Below are 19,380 nucleotides of genomic sequence, written 5' to 3'. Positions count from 1 at the left end.
ATGCGGGACTCGATCCCAGGACTCTGAGATCATGACCTGAGCTGAAGGCAGCGGCTTAACCCACTGAGCCACCCAGGCGCCCTAATTCAGGACTATTTTTGATCAGTCTGTTGGGTTTAATCCAGATCATATCCCAAAGTCAGTAAGAGCGTGTTTTGTGAGCTGCTGTGTTAAAAGTATGTTGTGTTCAGTTAGAAATGGTTTTCTTGCCCATGAGTTGGCTTCTGTAGCCACTATAGGTATACAGAGAGGACAGTTCACCAGAGTTAGCTCCCCACCCCCCCAAAAAAAATACTCTGCACCTATTTCTATTCTTAGAGGCTGTGTGTGTGATAATTATACAGAGACCAACTCCAGTCTTATGGAAGAGAGTATATGTTTACAGAGACTAAAATAGTAGCACATTAAAATCAGGCAGGTGTTTGACAGGGGAATGCAAAACCATCTTCTCAGAGAGGCTCTGGAAGTTTTTATTTAAATGTTTTCAGCAAAATAAACTGTTACTAGGAAAACATGTTGTTATAAATATAAGAAGGGTCCACAGGCTTGAAATGTTTCTGGCTGATTTCTCCTTCCTTGTAATTCCACTAAGCCTACAGGCTCAGCAGTGAAAGTCGGATCTCATCACGTCCTTGATCACTCTGTCTGCTGGCAGAAAATGGTCACTTTCTGATTACAGCAAACAGTCTTTCCTGATTGATGACCCCTCACCTTTTAAAGATTATGTATTCAGAGATCTCATTTGACCCAGGAGTCTCTTGCATGATATAATGGGCCAGTCTCCAGACATCTTACATTCTCTGTGAGAGAAAACACACACACACACACATATGAAAGTGGGTGTAAACAGTAAAAGAAGAAACAATGTATTTGTCCAGAGAGGAATTAGTGTGGGCACTGAAGTAAGAGTCACTTCATGATGGTGACGGTCGCCCAAGGACCAGAGATGGGGGCTGGACCAGGATTCAGGGGGATTTTGAAACCTCCAAAACAGGATGGTTTGTATATAAGTACATATTTATTTCCAGGATAACTGTCAGATTGAAGTTGTCAGATTCTCAACGGGTTTTGTGAATTAAAAAAGATTAGAAGCATGGCCATAGGAGATCAATTTAATCAGTCTTGAAAGATTCATGAAATTACGGAAGGAACAGAGGAGGAAGGCTGTTTCAGATAGTGGGGAGAATGCAAGACAAGCAAAAAAAGCCTCTGAGAGAGAAAAGCACAACAAGGCATACTGGAAATGGTTTTAGACTTGTGTGATAGGAACAGGGGATTAATATAGAACAGTGAAGAGACGGAATCCGGAGAATAGGTAGGAACTGAAATGAAACTGAAGAAGATTGGACTTTCTCCTACAGACTGTGGGGAATCACTAGACCCAATTCAACTGAAGAAATGTTGAGCATCTGATACATACAAAGCAATGTGTAGTGTCCTGGTTTGGGGGCTGGGGATGAGAGAGACACGTGTGAGGGAGAAGGACCAAAATTTGCTCACAGCCTAACAATAGTTAGCAAACATTAACATTTGTTCCCATGCTAACTATGGGCCAGCCCCCGTATTAAGTGCTCTACGTGGTTTATCCCAATCAATTCTCAAACCCCTATTGAGGTGTACCCTACTGGCGTAAAAGGAAGTTACATTACTTGTCCTTAGTTATACCGCCAGGAAAGGTGGAGTCATTTATTCAAACTCAGGCACTGTAACTCCACTGCCCAAGCTCTGGAACATTCTGTTGACTGTCCCAGAATATCCTGAGCTACTGCTGCACGCCAGAGACAGCCATGACCCAATGTCTGCCATCAATACCAGGGTATTGACACTTCTAGAGACTCCCAGAGTTTGCCGAGTGCTAGGTAAAGTGGCAAAATGAATACTGCATGTTTCTATAAATAGTCAATTTTATCTCAAGACTTGAAAAAATATATATGTCAGCAGATACAAGAATATAATGCATGTAAAAATCACATTAATTTTTAATGAACACTGCATAACATGCATACAGAAAAGCGAATGATCATAAGCATACCGCTTGCTATACTTTTGCACAGGGGATGTGTCCAGACAACCAGCAGCCAGATGAAGAAACAGAGCTCTTCCAGAGCCCTCGTCTGCCCCTTCTCTGACACCATCCCCAGCAGCAGCCCTCACTCAATACATTTCCCCTGCAACTGGCTTCTTATCCTAACGTCACATTTGTAAGATGCAGCTATATTGTTGCAAATAGCAGCAGCTAATATAAGTTAACATTAGTTTGTAGGATAAAACTTGATGCCACAATGAAGTTATTTGCTTGTTTAGGGAATATTCCCCCATTTTGGCGGGAATGAGTTTGAGACTCCCCTTCCATTTGAGCACCCCAGTGACCGGTTTTGAGCAATACAGGAGAAAGCACTACATCTGGCGTCAGGAGAAAGGATTCTAGCCTTCGTCCACTACTCATAGCTGTGTGACCTTGGGCAAGTCACTAAAGTTCTCTGAACTGCTTTCCCTACATTAAAAATTTAAAGAAGTGGGGGGGGGGGCGGGGGGGCAATGTCTAGGAGACCACACTGAGAGAGGAGAGAGGAAGGGCAGAAGGCAGTGACCATCTCATGGTTTATGCCTGTATGAGTTGTCTTTGCTTCAGTTCATAGCTAAATGGGCTTCACTTAAGGAAAGCATGTAGAGGAAATAAATTTTTTCCAAAATAAAATTATTTTTTTCTATTACAAAAGGAAAGTGTGTTTGTTGTCTTCATCCAAACAACACCAAGCTGCATAAAGGAAAATTTGATGATAATTGTTCAATCTTACCTTCCCAGGGTACAGAAGCAATTTTAGTTTGGGGTTTATGTATCTACATGCCTCCTGTTGCTTCAACTCTCTGTTCCCTTAATGAGTTTTCTTATTGTTGTCTTTGAAATGGAATCATGCTAATACATTTTCGTCTGTAATTTTCTTTTTGTGGAAATTCTTTCAAGACCGGAACATTGTGGTCCTGTTCATTAAATGTCTGCAGAATTATTGTCTGCACAATGTACCATAGCACACATGCACGGTAATCAATCAACAATGCCTCTTCTGATGAATATTAGGTGATTTCCAATTTTTTGCTATCACAACGTGTTGCAATAAACATCCCTGCACATGTATTATTAAACCCTAATATTCCTATTCTGTGTGATAGATAGAAACCATCAGAAGGTTTTTTAAAAAGTTGCTTCATTTGCATCTCGAGACTTGAGTTTGGAGCAGATTGGAATGTGAGATTTGAAGTGAGGAAAGAAATGAGATCTTAAACAATTTTCATTATATTCCAAGTAGTCAGAGAGAACAGAAAGCTGAAAAATAAAATATTAAGTGTATCTTTAAAAGCTCATGTTTGAAATCTCAGAAGTCTGAAATCAGAAATGTGGGAAGGGGAAATTGTTCCTAAAGGAACACAATACAGAAAGATGATTTTTGCCCCCAAAAGGCCATATGAAGAATTAAAAAAAAAAAAAAATCACCGAAATGTCATTCATGTCATTCTGTAGACAGGCAGCTGAGCTGATTGGCTATTTCAAGTCTGTTTCAGCACCAACCTAAAAAAACTTTCAGCAGCTCTTAAAGCCTAATGATGCATCTTCCCTCACCTGCTGCCGTTCTGGATCCTCTGCAGCCTCCGTCTTGGGGACCCTGCCTCCCGCCTCCTAGCATAACTGAGAGCCAAGAGCCGAGTCTGGAAAGATGGACAGTGCTAGGCTATTCGAAATGGTCACATTACACAGAGGAAGATTTATTTGTCCCATCAGCGCTTCCCTTTGAGACAGGTCTGGAAAGGATAATTTTCCTTTTCCTAGTAAGATCTGAAACACTAAAATCTGCACTCCTCCCTCAAGAGGGAACTACATGGAAGCTTCTGTCAGGAGCCAGGGGGAAATGGAGGTTGGGAAAGGAGGGCAAAGCCTGGACCACTGAGAGAGGAGGTGGGGAGGGCAGGAGACCAGGGAGAAGGAGCAACTCCTTGACACCGGTCCTGACAGGAGAGGAACAAGTAGGCAATCGCTTCGCACCACCTCTGCCCTCTGTGTGCAGACTTGAGCGTCAAAGTTTTATTTCTGGCGGTGAACTGTTTCTTCCTGTCCTTCCAAGTTTTAAGGGCATAGCTAAGGGGTTGCCTCTACGATGTGCATGGCACGCTCCTACTACAACGTGCTCTTCTTTGCACAAGTCTGTAGTGCTACTTATTCATCCTCAGGGTACATGCTGGCTTTTTATTCACAGGGATAGTTTTACACTAATTCTTTTACTCTGTTTCCTTGGACTTTATGGTGACCAGCTGGTCCCCCGTGCAGGCAGCTGGTCAAGGCTGTGGGACAGCGAATAAGGACAGCAATAAGCCTGTGACCTCTGCCTCACACACCGAGGGCTCGATCACCGACGGAGCGTGGTGGGCTTGAGACCCTCAGAACCGGGTGGTCAGTGCACAGGCACGATGAGTCAGGACAAGTCATGCCTTCCCATTGATTCCATAAAGTAGGTTCAATCGTTGCTCTCTTGTAGTGTTTTTGAGAGGATTAAACAAGCCAAAGCACAAACTGACCTCAGTAACGACAGAAATAAACTCTTTCCGGCACCACCAAGGAAAAAAAATAAATAAATACAAATAAAAATAAAAAATAACGTGATGCCTTTCCTTCCGATGTCATTCTTAGGCGCGCCCACCTGGGCCGGGAAGCGGAAACAGCTGGCCACACTCTGGTATTAAGCAGTGACCAACAGAGAAGCCTCCTTCCCATCAGGGTGTGTGACCAGGTGTGCAGGGGTTTATGGGAAGCCTTACACAGAATTTAAAGTAATCAGAAAATCTCTCCCAGCTTTTGCACGCCCCGAGAATCCTGAGAATGTCTGTGTTTGGTAAATCTTTTGTCTGACTTCTGGTTTGAGCCCACGTTGAAACCTATCTCTAGTTCCTGTCTAATAGTCTGTATCTGCTAAAGGGTTCTTCCTTTTGAATGATATATTTGTCTGTTGTATTAGGCCACTGTCAGGGACCTGAAATATAACCATATCCTTTTTCCAGCTGGTGGATAGTCTGGTCTTCATTCTCAATTTCTTTAATCATGTTAAAGTTTCTCATACAATGATACATTTCACAAGACTTTCAGGGAATGCTAAGAACTTTCTCTGCAGAGATAAAAATAATGACACTGAGTCATTTCCTTTGTTGCTCTTTGAAATCCCATATAAAGTTATCTACCAAGGATACCTTGCCTGGTCTAGCAAGAATGCTTGCTTAACATGGGTTAATGCTGGTGGCATTAGTCACTGTTAATTGCTCAAGAGTTGAGATCAGGTAGGCAATCACTGAGTTCATCTGTAGAAAAAAAAAATGACTATAGTCATGTTAAGGAATAAAAGGCTTGACAGCTACCAAATGAGTATTTCTTAGTAACATATACCAACAGAGAACTGAAAATGCAGGGGCAGGCAGTTTGGAGTTCTTAATTGTGTTGACTTTACCTTAAAATGGGCTATTGTTTTCCATTTATGAGTTTCTTTTTCTTCCGCTTTTTTCCCCATCTTTTAATAGAGTCTGTCTTATTCTGAATTCTCTGTTTGCCTGAATTTTAAATAGAATTCATGGTTTGAATGAAACATTATTTTTTGGAAATTGACTTTATTTAAGAAAGATTTTCTTACAAGTTTTCCTCCACTGGTGTTCATTTAATTAGAAAAGAGAAAAAGAGCTGCGCAGAGAATTCAGAGGTAAGTACCTCTTTTAGGATAACCCTTTCTTTTCGTCTCTTGGGGAGCTTGGGCTAGGGCTATGCTCTCTGGAGGGAGCTAGACTCTGGAAGCAGGTTTTCATAACTTCAGGCACCAGGCAATTATACTTTAACCTACACCCAGGGCATCTGACCTTCCAATTTGGTACTTTGCCAACTGCAAGGAGAAACTGCTGAGATACATTGAGTTATCATGACAGACAGGGCCATATGGAAAGTGCTGGAAAATTCCTCCTTAGACTATAATTGTCTTGATGGACAGACATTCTGCCTTGTATCCTCTTTGGAGTGTGTATGGCCCACAGTGTTTGAGGCAGTGTTCAGAGTTTATTGTCCAAGGTCCCCAAGAAAGATTAAAATGGGGCATTGAAATTACTCTGCTTGCTTGAAGCAACCGATTATATTTTATTTCGTTTTATGTGTAAGGTCATGTTCCTTAAGCTCTGAGTATATAATGTATACACAGGTTGATAATATTTAAAAAACAAAACAGAACAGAAACAATTATGTGGTTAGTTTGCAGTCACGTGGATGGAATTGCCTAGTGGATGCCTTGTTCCCCTCTAATTGTGCACTTGGTGCCACAGAGAGCATTTGGGCAGAGAAGCCAGCAAGCCTCTGCAGCATCACAGTTCAGGTTCAAGCTCAGGAGCCAGACTGCCTGGGTTTGAGTCCTGCTCCCTAATTTCTTAGCACCTCTGTGCCTCAGCTTTGCTATCTCTAAAAATTGTACCTCACTCCTCAGGTTGTTATGAGGATTAAATAAAATAATACATACACATGTAAAATTGCTTTGCATTGAGCCTCACACACAAGAAGCGCTATATTATCTCTTAGTTGTGATTATCTCTTTTAAAGTTTTATTATCATTAAAAATTGAGGATTTTGTGCCATTACGTCTGGCTCCCCATAATCAAAAAAGTTGTTCACAAATTTAGCAAATTCTTTCTTTTCTTCTTGTTCTTTCATTCCCCTTCTCTCCCTCTGTTTCTTTCTGTTTCCTTTTCTCTTTTACTCTCCACCTCACGCTCTGGCTTATATCCACGCGATGACACTTGATATTTCCAGTCTTTCCTTATGTCGGGTTTTTAATGGGAGTGATGTGGGCAGAAGCAAATTGTCATGGGGAGAGTGGGGCTGTCGTCTCCATATCTCAAGTATGGGAAGGTAAATGCTTCAGTTGTTAGGGGCTCCCACTCCATACCTACCCCCACGCCTTTCCCGAGGAAGGAACATTTTTCTGTGCGGGGGTGGCATTCATGTTGGAAGGGGATGGGCGAGGATGTTATTTTTGTCCCCCACAAATGTGGATGTTTAAAATAGTGCTTTATTCAATCGGCCTAAGTGACACATAGACTATGTATAGTGGTGAAATTGGGCCTGGCAGGTGATGAGGGCCAGCTCTCACCCAAACCAAGAGTCGTGGTTCTCCACTGATAGCACCCAAGGATCTGTGCTGAGGGTAGCCAGCACAGAACCCCCATCGTGGGGCGCCTGGTAAATCCCCTTGCACAACTACTGAATTACCTGACGTGGATGAACCTCAGAGCCAGTGAACTAGGACTTTGGCTTCATGTCCATGGGTCATGCCAGCGAGTCACATTTCCTCTCTGAACCTCCCTCCAAGCCACACTGTACGCATGAAGGGTAAGTGTATTCCTTGTTCTTTTGTGCCTTTTGATTCCACACCCTGCAGGTCTGGAATTCAGCCAGCCAAAACAAACCATGACGCTGCAGCTCAGGTTGTATTAAACTGAAAGTTTATTGTCTTGCCACAGTCTTAGAAGTTTAAGGAACTTTTCTCGAGATCGATTGGATATGTACGGATTTGAAGCAGTGTTCATTTTTGACCCCATTCCTCCTTTTTAGCGACTATGCATAAAGGACAATTTAAAGTGTTATGTCTTAAGTCTTTGAAAATTGCCCTTTTATACTTCAGGTCAGTTGAGTAAGGATTCTATAAGGGATTCTAGTTTCAAACAGATTTTGCTGTATGGAGTATAACTTCAGAGAAAAAGAGGGATGGAATATTTTATTCCTCTGAAAGTTTTATTACCAGAACTGATCTGATTTGAGATGAAAGAAAAAGAAAATGCATAGATTTTTGAGGCAAGCAGAGAGCCTACCATATGTGTAGGAGAGACTTTGAAATCTTTCTGGATTGTCCTGAATTCGTTTGAAATGCAATGCAAAATTTGGATTTTGTGTAAGAACAAGGGGATGAACCCGTTTAATCACACTTGAGAGTGAAAGATAGCAGTGAGTAAAGAATCCCTTTACACCAGCTAGATGTCTCTACACCAGATTACACAGAGCATGTGGCTGTTGCCAGTGAGAACCCACATGCCTCCCTCCACACTCAACCTTCCCTTGTCGTCTCAGAGCCTCTTCTCTCTCCCCTCAAGTGTGGTTTCAGTATGACTAGGGAATAGACACTAAAAATATTTCTGGAATGACGTGACCCACTCTCGCCCCATCCAGGAAAGGGACAAGGCTTCACAAGAAACAGCACATGCTTTCCTTTCATTTCTGGAAGTCCCTGGGTCGACCTACAGATGCTGCTCCTTCCGTGGCCGATGGCATTCAGACTCCTCGCCGCTGCCGACGGTGCCAGGCAAACAACTGGACAGAACAGCTCAGCTACGGGAAGCTGGCCACAATCTCGGCCGGAGCAGCAGCCCCCGGGCCCCAGACCACCTCTGCCACCACTGCCCGGAGCCTTCCCCCCTCCCTCAGGCTTGTCCCGGTCCCGCCAGAGGGGCTGAAGAACTGGGAGGTGGTGGCAGCAGCCGCCGTGGTGCCTGTAGCCTTGAGCCCGGTCCAGGCACGTGGGGCCCTGCTTCGGGCCACTCTGCAGCCCCTCCAGGGCCAGCGAGGGACCTGGGCCAGCCCCAGCGGCGCCGCTCACCACTGTCTCCTCCTGTCGCTGCAGCTTGGGCAAGGGCTCGAGATGGAAGCCGCCACTCCTGAGCTGAGTCCGCAGGCCAGACTGAGGGAGGTGGGCGACCGGGGGAGCAGAGCTCAAGATAGCCAGGAGCCGAAGCAGCAGCTGCCACTGCTGCCCAGGCCACCAGCCTCCTCCCAGAGAGAGGCAAAGTATGTGGAGATGTGTGCTTCTGCCGCAGCCTCAGGGGTGAGTCCCCGCACCGGGAGACTCGCTCTGGATCACCGCCCGGGCGAGCAGAGGACCCCTAGGAGTCCCAGGGAAGAAGCCCAAGAGGAACGGAGCAGTCAAGAGAGGAAGGCTCTGACCCCCCAGAAGAATCCTGCTGCCTTGGAACTCTCCAGATCCCAGCTCTCCCGCACCGATGAGCACAGCAACCTCTCATCTTCCTCCTCCTCCTCCCCAGTGGACAAAGCAGAAGAAGGTGGCGTTTCCAAGATGGATGATACCACCACATCAGCAGGGGCTCTGGCCACCTCGTCTTCGTCTTTAGGCTTTGAGAGTGACAGTGGTGAGAGTGCCCTGAGCTGCCAGCCCAAGGGAGGAGGAGAAGGGGGAAGGGCAGGAGGAGGAGGAGGAGGGGCAGACCGAGTGGGGGGAGGAGGAGAGGGAGATGGAACAGAGTGCAGGGACATTATTGCCAAGTCTCAGGGCAGCAGGGACCCCCCCAAAAATGAGGAGGCTCACTACATTACCACCCACGAGATCCAGCTGAGTGAGGTGGAGCAGGACATGGATTTTGACGTGGGACTGGCCTCCCGCTGGGATTTCGAGGACAACAACGTGATCTACTCATTTGTGGACTATGCTTCCTTTGGTGGCAGTGACGAGACCCCAGGGGATGTCACCACCCCGACTGAAGAGGACGACGACAACAGCTGCTACCTCAGCACCACTCCAAGCACCCATGCCACTCAGACTCCGAGCCCCACCAGCAGTGACCCAGCCCGTCCCAACGCAGACAGCAGTGGTCGCCACACCAGCAGCACAGAAGTGGGCAGCGGCCCCTCTGACAGTGACCCCACTCCCCCACCCACTGGGCCTGGCACTGCCACCCTAAGTGAGCCCTTGCCTGAGCCCCCGGAGGCAGCTTCAGGGGCAGCAGCCGTGGCCGCCAGCAGCTGTGGGAGTGCAGCAAGCCAGATCCTCCTATCAATCAAACCGACTTCCCGGGCTATAAATGAGCCTAGCAACGTGCGTGCAAAGCAAAACATTATTTATGCTGCCAAGCATGAAGGCGACATGAGCCTCCGCGTCTCTACAGCTGCTGAACACAATTCAAGTTCACTGAAGCAAGACCCGGCTGCAGCCGTGGCTCAGGACCATGCAAAGAAATTCATCGCTGTCCCTGCTCGCCTGCAAACCCGGTGCGGGGCCATCCGGGCAAAGGAGCTGGTGGACTACTCCAGCGGGGCCTCCAGTGCCGTGAGTGAACTGGACGATGCGGACAAGGAGGTGCGCAACCTGACCTCCCGGGCCTTCCGGAGCCTTGCCTACCCCTACTTTGAGGCCCTGAACATCAGCTCCCGGGAGTCCTCCACACTCTCCGAGGTTGGCTTTGGGCGGTGGTCGACGTTCCTGGATTTAAAATGTGGGGGTGTCGGAGCCAGGGTGGAGCAGAGCCTCCTGAGGAGTAGTGCGGCCTCCGTGGCTGCAGGTCTGAGGAAGGGCAGTGGGGCCAGGACGACTGCAGACCAGCTCTACATCCAGTCCAGGAAATCCCAGACCAAAGCCTTGGAGTTCGTGGTCAGCAAAGTCGAGGGGGAAATCAAACATGTGGAGACACCTCTGTGTTTCCAGAAACAGGTCCAGACGGGTTCCCGCGTGGTCACCCTCCTCGAGCCCCTGAATTTCCGCAGCGAGAGCAAAGCCAGCTCAGCCACTGGGCCCTGCAGAACCGCCAAAGGCTCCGGCAAGGGCCCTGGGTCGGTGTACACAGACGATGGCTCAGAGGCCTCTGAGAGCAGCAAGCCCGCCTCCCGCGCCGAAGGCCCCCAGAAGAAGTCCAAGTTTGCTTCCAGTCTGCTCAAAAATGTCATCTCCAAGAAGATGCAGCGGGAACACGAGTTCAAAATGGAGAGGGGAGAAGTCACTGACACATCCCACCATAACCCCTCCAGCACCTCCAAGGAGACGGAGGGCCCAGCCCGGGGGGAGAAGCCACGGGAGAGAGGCCTGCAGAGGCAGAGTTCTCGCCACTCAGAGGCCGGCTCTGAGTACACGGTGGTCAGCGTGTCCGACGCAGGTGCTGAGGGCTCCGTGGCAGAGTCTCAATCGCCAATTTTCAAAGCCAGTGCTCCTCGGGAGAGCAGTGCTGCCTCGGGTCGAAATTTCGCGGATGGACGCACTGAGGAAGTCTGTGAAATCAAAAAGAGTGCATCCGAGACCGTCAAAGGCATCTTCCTCCGCAGTCAGAACAGTGCATTCCGTTCCTGGAAAGAGAAGGAGGCCGAGAAGCGGGAAGAAAAGGCCCCTGTTGGGAAGCTGAAGCTTCCCAAAGGGGGCGACTGGAGGGCTGATCTTGGAGAGATCTCTGCCAGCAAGTCCACCATCATGTCGCGCCTCTTTGTCCCCAACATCCAGCAGACCCCCAAGGACAAGCAGCCGGGGAAGCAGGCCACCAAGTACCCTGCCGCCCAAGCCACCTCCACGGCAGTGATCCGGCCCAAGGCTCCCGAAATCAAGATCCGGCTGGGGAGTGTGCAACAGCCGAGCTCGGACTTCAACATTGCCAAACTGCTCACGCCCAAATTGGCCAGTGGCAGCGCCTCTAACCTCTTCAAGACAGTTGAGGACAACAGCAGGGCGCAGCAGAAGCTCTTCCGGGGAGACAACCTGGAAAAAGTTCCCCAGTTCCAGGTGAGAGACGTCAGAGACAAGTCCAAGGCCCAAGGCCCCCTCCATCAGGTGAGAGATGTCAGGAAATTAATCAAAGGGTCCGGGGACAGCAGTGACAAGGGCAGTGTTACCCCAGAGCAGGGGCTGACTGGGCCCAAACCCAGGCAGCTGGCTGCGGCAGGGGGCGGATCCAGATCCCTTTCCCCCATAGTGATTACGTGCCAGGCGGTGGTTAACCCGAGGGAAGAGAGCATGGACCGAGAGCCGAGGGAGAACGTAGGCCCCGGGGGCAGCACCAGGTTCTTGAATTCGTCCTCGCCAGAAGGGACAGTCTTGGTTCATAGGGCGTCTGGCAGGCTGCCTGTGGCCACCATTGCCCCCAATAAGCCTGAGCAGGGCTCCTACCTGCCTGTGCTCAAGATCGTCTCTAAGGCTTCTGCTCAGAAGACCCCAGAAAAGGCCAAGGAAGAGGAGGTCAAGGAGGAAGGGAAAGCCCCAAAGACTTCTCGGAACGCCCTGGAGAAGCTGACGGCTGCCGTGAGGTCCATGGAAGAGCTGTACAGCTTCAACAGGAACGAGTGGAAGCGCAAAAGCGACCCCCTGCCCATGATGATGGACAGCCATGTCCTGTCGCTCATTGCCAGTGAGGAGAGGGAAGGGGCTGCAGGGGCGGAGGGGGACCCAGACAAGCTGGCCAAACGACTGGGTGAGGTGGAGGAGCGGGGCACCGGAAACAAGGGAGGCGTGGTGCTGCGGGGGGGTCCGCTGGAGCGTCTGCAGCGGAGGAACTCCAACCCAAGTGCTGAGAGCGTGTCTGCCCGGGCAGCCGCCTTTGAGAACATGGCCAGGGAAAGACCTCGATCCCTCTATATCCCCCCAGTCCACAAGGATGTGGAGAGAACTCAACCCCTGCAGCCCCTCCCACCCCTCCCCAGCAACCGAAATGTGTTCACGGTGAGTACCAGCAGCACCCAGAAAACTGGGGGTGTCGCTGGCAAGTTTCCCCAAGGGCCTTCTCCAGAGAGTCCTTCGGCGGCAAAGGGCATCAAAACCCAGGGACTCCGGTCCCTTAAGATCTCTCCAGCCACTCGGGCACCTCCTGATGAGGTGACCACTAGGAAAAACAGCAGCAATTTGGAAAAGAACAATAGCGACTGTGAGAATTACCTGTCCATCCCCCTTAAAGGAAGCTCTTCAGCGGGAGAACTTCCTGGCAGGCCCGGGGCTGGGAGGGAGGGGCCCGCAGCCCCCTCAGCGGCCACTCTCTGCAGCTTGCCCCCTCTGAGCGCCCGCAGCCAGGTCCCCAGCAATCCCAAAGGCTCTCAGGTCAGTGGAACCAGCCGGCCAGCTTGGCGTACCAAACCCGACACCCCCAGGGAGACAGTAGCTGCCGCCACAGGGCCACAGAGCCCAGAGCATCTCCCCACTGCCATCTACCACCAGCAGCCGCTGCCTTTCGCCCTGCAGGGAGCCCAGCCCCAGGTCCTGTGCTTCTCCCCACCCAGCATGCCTGCCGCAGCACCTGCAGGCCCAGCTTCAGTCCCCACAGACCCCTTCCAGCAGCAACAGCCCCAGCAGACCCAGCGCAAGATGCTCCTGGATGTGACTACCGGCCAGTACTATCTGGTGGACACACCAGTACAGCCCATGACCCGAAGACTGTTTGACCCTGAGACAGGGCAGTATGTGGATGTACCCATGCCTTCCCAGCAGCAGGCTGTGGCTCCCATGTCCCTCCCTGTGCCTCCCTTGGCCCTGAGCCCTGGGGCCTATGGACCCACCTACATGATCTACCCTGGGTTTCTCCCCACGGTGCTGCCCGCCAATGCCCTGCAGCCCACGCCGATTGCTCACACTCCAGGGGGAAGCGAGCTCTCCTCCATGGCAGCAGACCCCCCTGGCAAAGAGGCAGCTGCAACATTCACTGAGGCCCCATACTTCATGGCCTCTGGTCAGTCTCCTGCTTCCTCTTCCTCCTCGGCCCCGGCAGCCACATCCCAGCTTGTGGGGGCCAAAGGCTTCACCCAGCTGCATGGCAAGCCCGTCATCAGCATCACTTCGCAACCCCTGGGGCCCAGGATCATTGCCCCCCCTTCCTTTGATGGCACCACCATGAGCTTTGTGGTAGAACACAGATGATGCACCATCACCAGAGAGCAGAACGGAGCAGCTGCTGGTGAGTGAATGTTACTTTGATAATCAGTTTTCAGGGATTAAGAGCAATCCTATTGCTTCGTGTTTGAAGTTGCAGGGGAGGCGGTATGTAGAAAGGGGCATTTTGGGAGAACAGAACTAAAACCCCATCCAGATGATTAAGGAGCTAATTTTCTTACCAAGTTTCCTCTTCTTCCCACTCCTCAATCCCCGAAGCCAGCCTCTCCCCCATTGACCTTTTCAAACTGCCTGAGTGTTTTTCCCACCGGTGAGTAGGAGGGAAGTGAACCTCAGATCTGTCAGGTTAGCCTTTAGCGAAGGTTGGCAGGCGGAAGAAAGGAAAACCCGGTCTGGATTTTGTGGAGTGAACTTCACTCTATTCCCCCCGCACATCCCCAGTGACAGGAGGCAGGAACATCCAGAGATCCCTGAGAACACTGCGAATCTGGTTGCTCCTCACAAGGAGGAAGAAGGACACTGACATTTTCTTGTTCGGAGGATTTCCAAAATTCATAGAAAGGCTTCTCTCCCCCCACCACATCTTCTTTCTCTTGATTTTTCTTGTTTGAAGGGGCTGTATATTTTAAGCTCTTGTTTTTGTTTCCAGACAATTACTTTCTCCTGGGATGAGGTCAAGATCTTTAATATCTCTCTCTCTCTCTCTCTCATACACACACACACACACACACACACATACACACACATACACACACACGACCTCCACGAAAAGCGGGGAGATCCTCCACCTGCAGTGGCTCCTTGGATGGGCTGCTGATTAGACTGGATCCACTGCGCTCAGCTGCTAAACCCTGTAAGATGCTCCTTTTTATCTCCTGCATTCTCTCCCTTTGGAAAATAATCGACCTCCACTTGCCCCCCCTCTAAAGAAGTCAGATAAAGTAGATCCCTAACACCTGAATTAGTCCACATTCACAGACTGGAATCCTTCCTGTAAATAAAACCATGGAACTTGACAGGAGAAGTGAGCTTGGCTTGTCTGACCCAGGACGCTTCAGGTCAAACACCTAAGACAGAAGCAGCCTTCACATTGGAGCCCGAGATGTCAGCAGTGTGGGGACAAATCTGCCCCCTCGGTTTCCTGTTCTTTTCAGATTAGGATGTGTTGGCTTCATATATCCTTCTGGGACTTCACTTTTCGATAAGATTGTACTGAACAAAGAAGGGAGATGGAGTTCTTTTCTGAACTGAAAGGAACAGAACATTGTTTCTTTGTGCAATGAAAGAGCCTTAAATTAGGAAGTGGGGTCGCTGAATTAGAGACACAGCTTGGTCTTCTCACCAGTGGTGTGTTCTTGGGCACACACATTCTCTAGCACTCATGACACTTGTGTCGATAGTATCTACTCCTCAAAATTTATCTGAATGTCAGATGACATCAGAATATATTTTAAAGTATAAAACCTTTTCCAAATTCACGGACTATTACGATGCATTATGCTTATTAGACTTCTAGACATTAGGCCACTGTTCAAAAATCCCTGGGTTTTGCTCTAAAAATTCAGGTGGGAGCCCAAGCCTCATTTTCCTTGCACTCTAGAAACAGATGATTCGAAATCTTCTTCTCTAAGAGTTTGCAGCCGGAATCACAAAGAGGGGGTGTGAGGACTAAAAGTATATAATGCATGTCTTATGCAATGTAAAAAAAAAAAAAAAATCCAGTATGCATTGAAAGACGCTCAGAATTAGACACTTAGTCCTGCAGGAAGAAAAGAGTAGCCTCTCGACAAAAATATTGTAATCTTCCAGACAGGTGGTATGTTTACCTAAAGCTATTTTGGGGCAGCTAATCCTGTGAGGCCTTTGTGTGAGCCGTGGAGGTGCAGAAGCAAGGGGAAGAGAGGACAGGGCACAGAGCAGGGAGCAGCCGGGCACACACTTGTATGCCGTCCCTCGAGCAGCTGCTTTTGGCTTTTCTCCTGTCTGCTGAGTCTGGAGAGATTAAGCATGGAGTTGTTGCCGTCAGACACAATTATAAATCTGAATTCTGAATGTTGGAAATTTGAACAGTAATTTTTTTTTTTTTTAAGTTTTTCCCCTTTGAAAGCATAGTGTTTTATTTTGGTCCATGGCCCTAAAGATAGAAGTACAAAAGTTGGCTTCTCAACTAGGAAGACTGGTCAGGAACTAACAATCAGCATTTTGTGTACAAGCAAAAATCTACCATCCAAACTCAGATAACTAACTAAAATCCTTCAAAACTCACCTTCCTGAGAGTTTGATACTGCTTTCCAAAGAAAGTTAGATACATTTTTTGAAATAGTGTGCAGTTCTTTCTCTTGTGTGCAAAAGATTGGAAACATTGCTCGGATATATAAAGAACAATTACACTGTACACGCTCATCGATCAACGAGGCCCTCATATAGATGGTCAGGGTGAGAAGATTTGGGAGCTGGTTTCAGTTCATGATTTCCTTTGAAAACCAGACTGACTTCAGAGATATTCCTTGAGGTAGGGTAGGAGTTTATGTGCCCCTTTCTACTAAGAAGTCACACCAGTGATTTGATCCAATCGCAACATTTCACAGAGAAGAAAACTAGGGCTTAGAATGGAATGGCTTTGTCACAATCCCCAGGGAAGGAGATAAGCCAGGACCTGCAGAAGGGGCTCTTGGCTCCCAGGCCACAATGTGAGCTCCTTGATAGGAGGCCTGGAGCCAGGGAAGGATGGCAGAGAGCATAATGAGCTCTGCATTGTGACAGCCAGCACACCTGGGCTCCCCTCTGTGCCTCTCTGGACTTGTGTACAAAATGAATGTTCTAACGAAATGCACTCATTCCCTCACTCATCCAAAGAACACGAATTACATTTTTACACTCCACCAGTCACAGCGTACTCTGTGGCGAGGCCGTCCACCCACGTGTGCCCCAGTGTCACATGCCAAGAGCCTGCACGCCAGCAGGAGGCCACACAGACCTGTACGCACAGAACTGCAATACCAGGATTCAAGTCCTGTCTTAACCTTTAAGATTCCTTCCAGCTCAAATAATAAGTATTTCATCGCCTATTTTTAGCGGCACGTTGTTAACAGGGAGCTTTGCTTTCTCCCCCTGTCTCCCGGAGCATAACCAGCTGCCGTGCCTGCTCGCTCAGGGTTAAGTTCTGAATTTCACTGTGGTTCAGCTCTCACAGGTGGGTCCTGCTGCTTCTTGCCTTCCTGTGGTCCACTCCTCAAACTTGGCCAGATCACAGCCCAGCTAAGAGGATAATTAGCGATATTGCTTCCTTTATCCTTCCTTAGTAATGAAGTCGCACATGGTGGTCAATGGATGGGGCAGTTCACAGCCCGTGACCCAGCAGCCCGGAGTCCCAGCAGGAGCCCGGGCATGACACATCAATGTGCTGGGGACACCGGTTTGTCGTTCGTTGACTTCTGGGTTGAAAGTCCCTTTTCCGCAGGATCTTTGATGCTTTTTCTGATGACATTGGTTTTGGTTGAGCTTTCTGTCATTCAATACACGTAGCTGTATTTTTCCTTCCCCAACATATTCACATTCATGACTTTTCCTGCCCATCCACTTTGATACTGTATTTTTTTTTTAAGATTTTATTTCTTTATTTGACAGACAGAGATCACAAGCAGGCAGAGAGGCAAGCAGAGACAGAGAGAGGAGGAAGCAGGCTCCCCCACTACCCGAGCAGAGAGCCCAATGCAGGGCTCGATCCCAGGACTCTGGGATCATTACTGTAAGGGCCTATTTAGTCAGAGCAGCTCCATCTGGTTAACCAGTGATTTTGTTGTTTATGCAGTAAAACTTAAACTGACCCTGCTCCCCCCAGCGGAACTTACTTAAAAACAAGTCCGGGAAACCAATAGAATGTGGTCGACCAGTCCCTGATAACAGAGCCCAAATATAAGGACGAGTCAGGTCAGGTGGAGACAACAGAGCCCGAATGCAGGGATGAGTCTCCAGGTGGAGACGTCCAATCAGTGGAGTGTGCATACTATCTCCCTAGCTACCAAGGAGTGTGGGCCCCGCCTTTTAGGTGCCTTTTGGGTGCCAATTCTGACCAAGGTGATAGGCTAGTTCAAATAGCTACTATGGGGTGAATTGTAATTCAATTGGCCGGCCACCTGTGTGTGACCTAGCATGACTACAGCTTTCTCTGTGTGTTGCAATCTCATTGGCCACCTGTGTGTGGCCAGGCTCAACTACATGGCCTTTGCTCTATAAAAGTTAGTCTGTGAGGCTAGGGGTGGTCGCCCTCTCTGTAAGAGGTGGTGGCCCCGAACGGTTGGTTTGATTCTTGATGCTTGGCGCGAAATAAAGCATTGCTTGACCTTCGCTTTGTATCAGTCTCATTCCTTTGATTATGGACCCAACAATGACCTGAGCCTAAGGCAGAGGCTTTAACCCACTGAGCCACCCAGATGCCCCCTCCCCGTATTTTTGTTTTAAAACATTCATTGAGACTTGATCACCAATGAAATTTGCATAAAGATAAAATAAGTATGTGATAATAACAAAAGGAAACTTTTTTTTTTTATTTTATTTCTTTATTTGAGAGAGAGCATGCCCAAGTAGGGGGAGGGGAAAAGGGAGAAACAGGTTCCCTTTTGAGCAGGGAGCCTGATGCTGGGGCTTGATCCCAGGACCCTGGGATTGTGACCTTAGTCGAAGTCAGCTGCCCAACAGACTGAACCACTCAGGTGCTCCAAAAGAAAACATAAATGGGTGCCACGCCTGCACCACAGAGGGTCACACAGTTGTTTTGTTTTACTGAAAAAAATCAGACGATTTTTTTCCCTGTAAGACTTGATCCATTTGTCTTTTCATTTCTGAGTGTGCTTTACGTTGCTCCTACACGTTGTGTCTCTCTCCTCCTCACTCCCACCGGGTTCTTTCTGCCCCTCAGTGCAGCCCCACACAGCAGCAGCTGAAGTGGAAAGAGAGTAGGGCTGGGAGCAGAGGCAGCCCTCAAGGACTCCTCAGATCGTCAAACCCTGTCCCTTGCGTTCAGATTCCTGGAAGGGAGGAGGGTGAGCGGCTGGGGTAACTGGGTGATGGACATAAGGAGGGCACGTAATGTGATGAGCACTGGGCGTTAGGCACAACTGATGAATCATTCATCTCGACATCACAAATGAATGATGTACTGTATGTTGGCTAATTGAATTTAAATAAAATTAAATAAAAAATAAAATAACATTTCAGGAGGAAATTGGGGCTCAGAGAGGTTAAGTGACCGTTTTTACATCCCAGTGTCCCTGAAGGCAGAGTTGGGACTTGAAACCCCAATTATCCTCTACAGAATCTCTTCCCAGCTGGCTTCCTTCCTGCTCTCCATTTTGCCTCCTCTTTTTCTCTCTAAGGCCACTCTTCTCTGGTGGCCCTACCTCCTGGTGTCTGTCCCACCTATTCACTCCCCATCCCTTTCTTTCCTGACCATTGGCTTAGGAATTTAATTTTCACTGCTTTTTTTTTCTTCTTCTTCTTCTTTGGTGATTTCAGTCCCTTTCAGGGTCTCCATTTTCCCATTTGCTTTTGCTGCTTTAGTGTGATGCTCCAGCTGCTTCTTCCTGTGTTCACCTTTTCTTTTCCTCGGTGGGTTTTCATCACCCACTGCTCAGCCTGAAGGACAGGAGCCTGTGGTCTGCTGCCCCACCTGCACGTTCTCTGCGGCTCCGTGCCAGAGGCGGGGGGGGGGGGGGGGGGGGGGGGGGGGGGG

The 19,380-nt window shown here is 48.8% G+C and overlaps 1 protein-coding gene across 1 annotated transcript; it reads left to right on the top strand.

Annotated features, from left to right (window-relative positions):
• Positions 1–8,267: 8,267 nt before the first annotated feature.
• Positions 8,268–13,676, top strand: C1H4orf54 (chromosome 1 C4orf54 homolog). Its single transcript, XM_059394720.1, has one exon. The coding sequence runs from the start codon at positions 8,268–8,270 to the stop codon at positions 13,674–13,676; it is 5,409 nt and encodes a 1,802-aa protein (XP_059250703.1).
• The last annotated feature ends 5,704 nt before the right edge of the window (positions 13,677–19,380 follow it).

Source organism: Mustela nigripes, chromosome 1, assembly GCF_022355385.1.
Source record: "Mustela nigripes isolate SB6536 chromosome 1, MUSNIG.SB6536, whole genome shotgun sequence".
Classification (NCBI taxonomy): Eukaryota; Metazoa; Chordata; class Mammalia; order Carnivora; family Mustelidae; genus Mustela; species Mustela nigripes.
The sequence above is the reverse complement of the archived record's forward strand: the minus strand, read 5'-3'. Positions and strand labels throughout refer to the sequence as shown.

Bases quoted from the DNA above. Each gene is read 5' to 3' on its own strand.
- C1H4orf54 (XM_059394720.1), top strand. From the start codon at position 8,268: ATGCTTTCCTTTCATTTCTGGAAGTCCCTGGGTCGACCTACAGATGCT.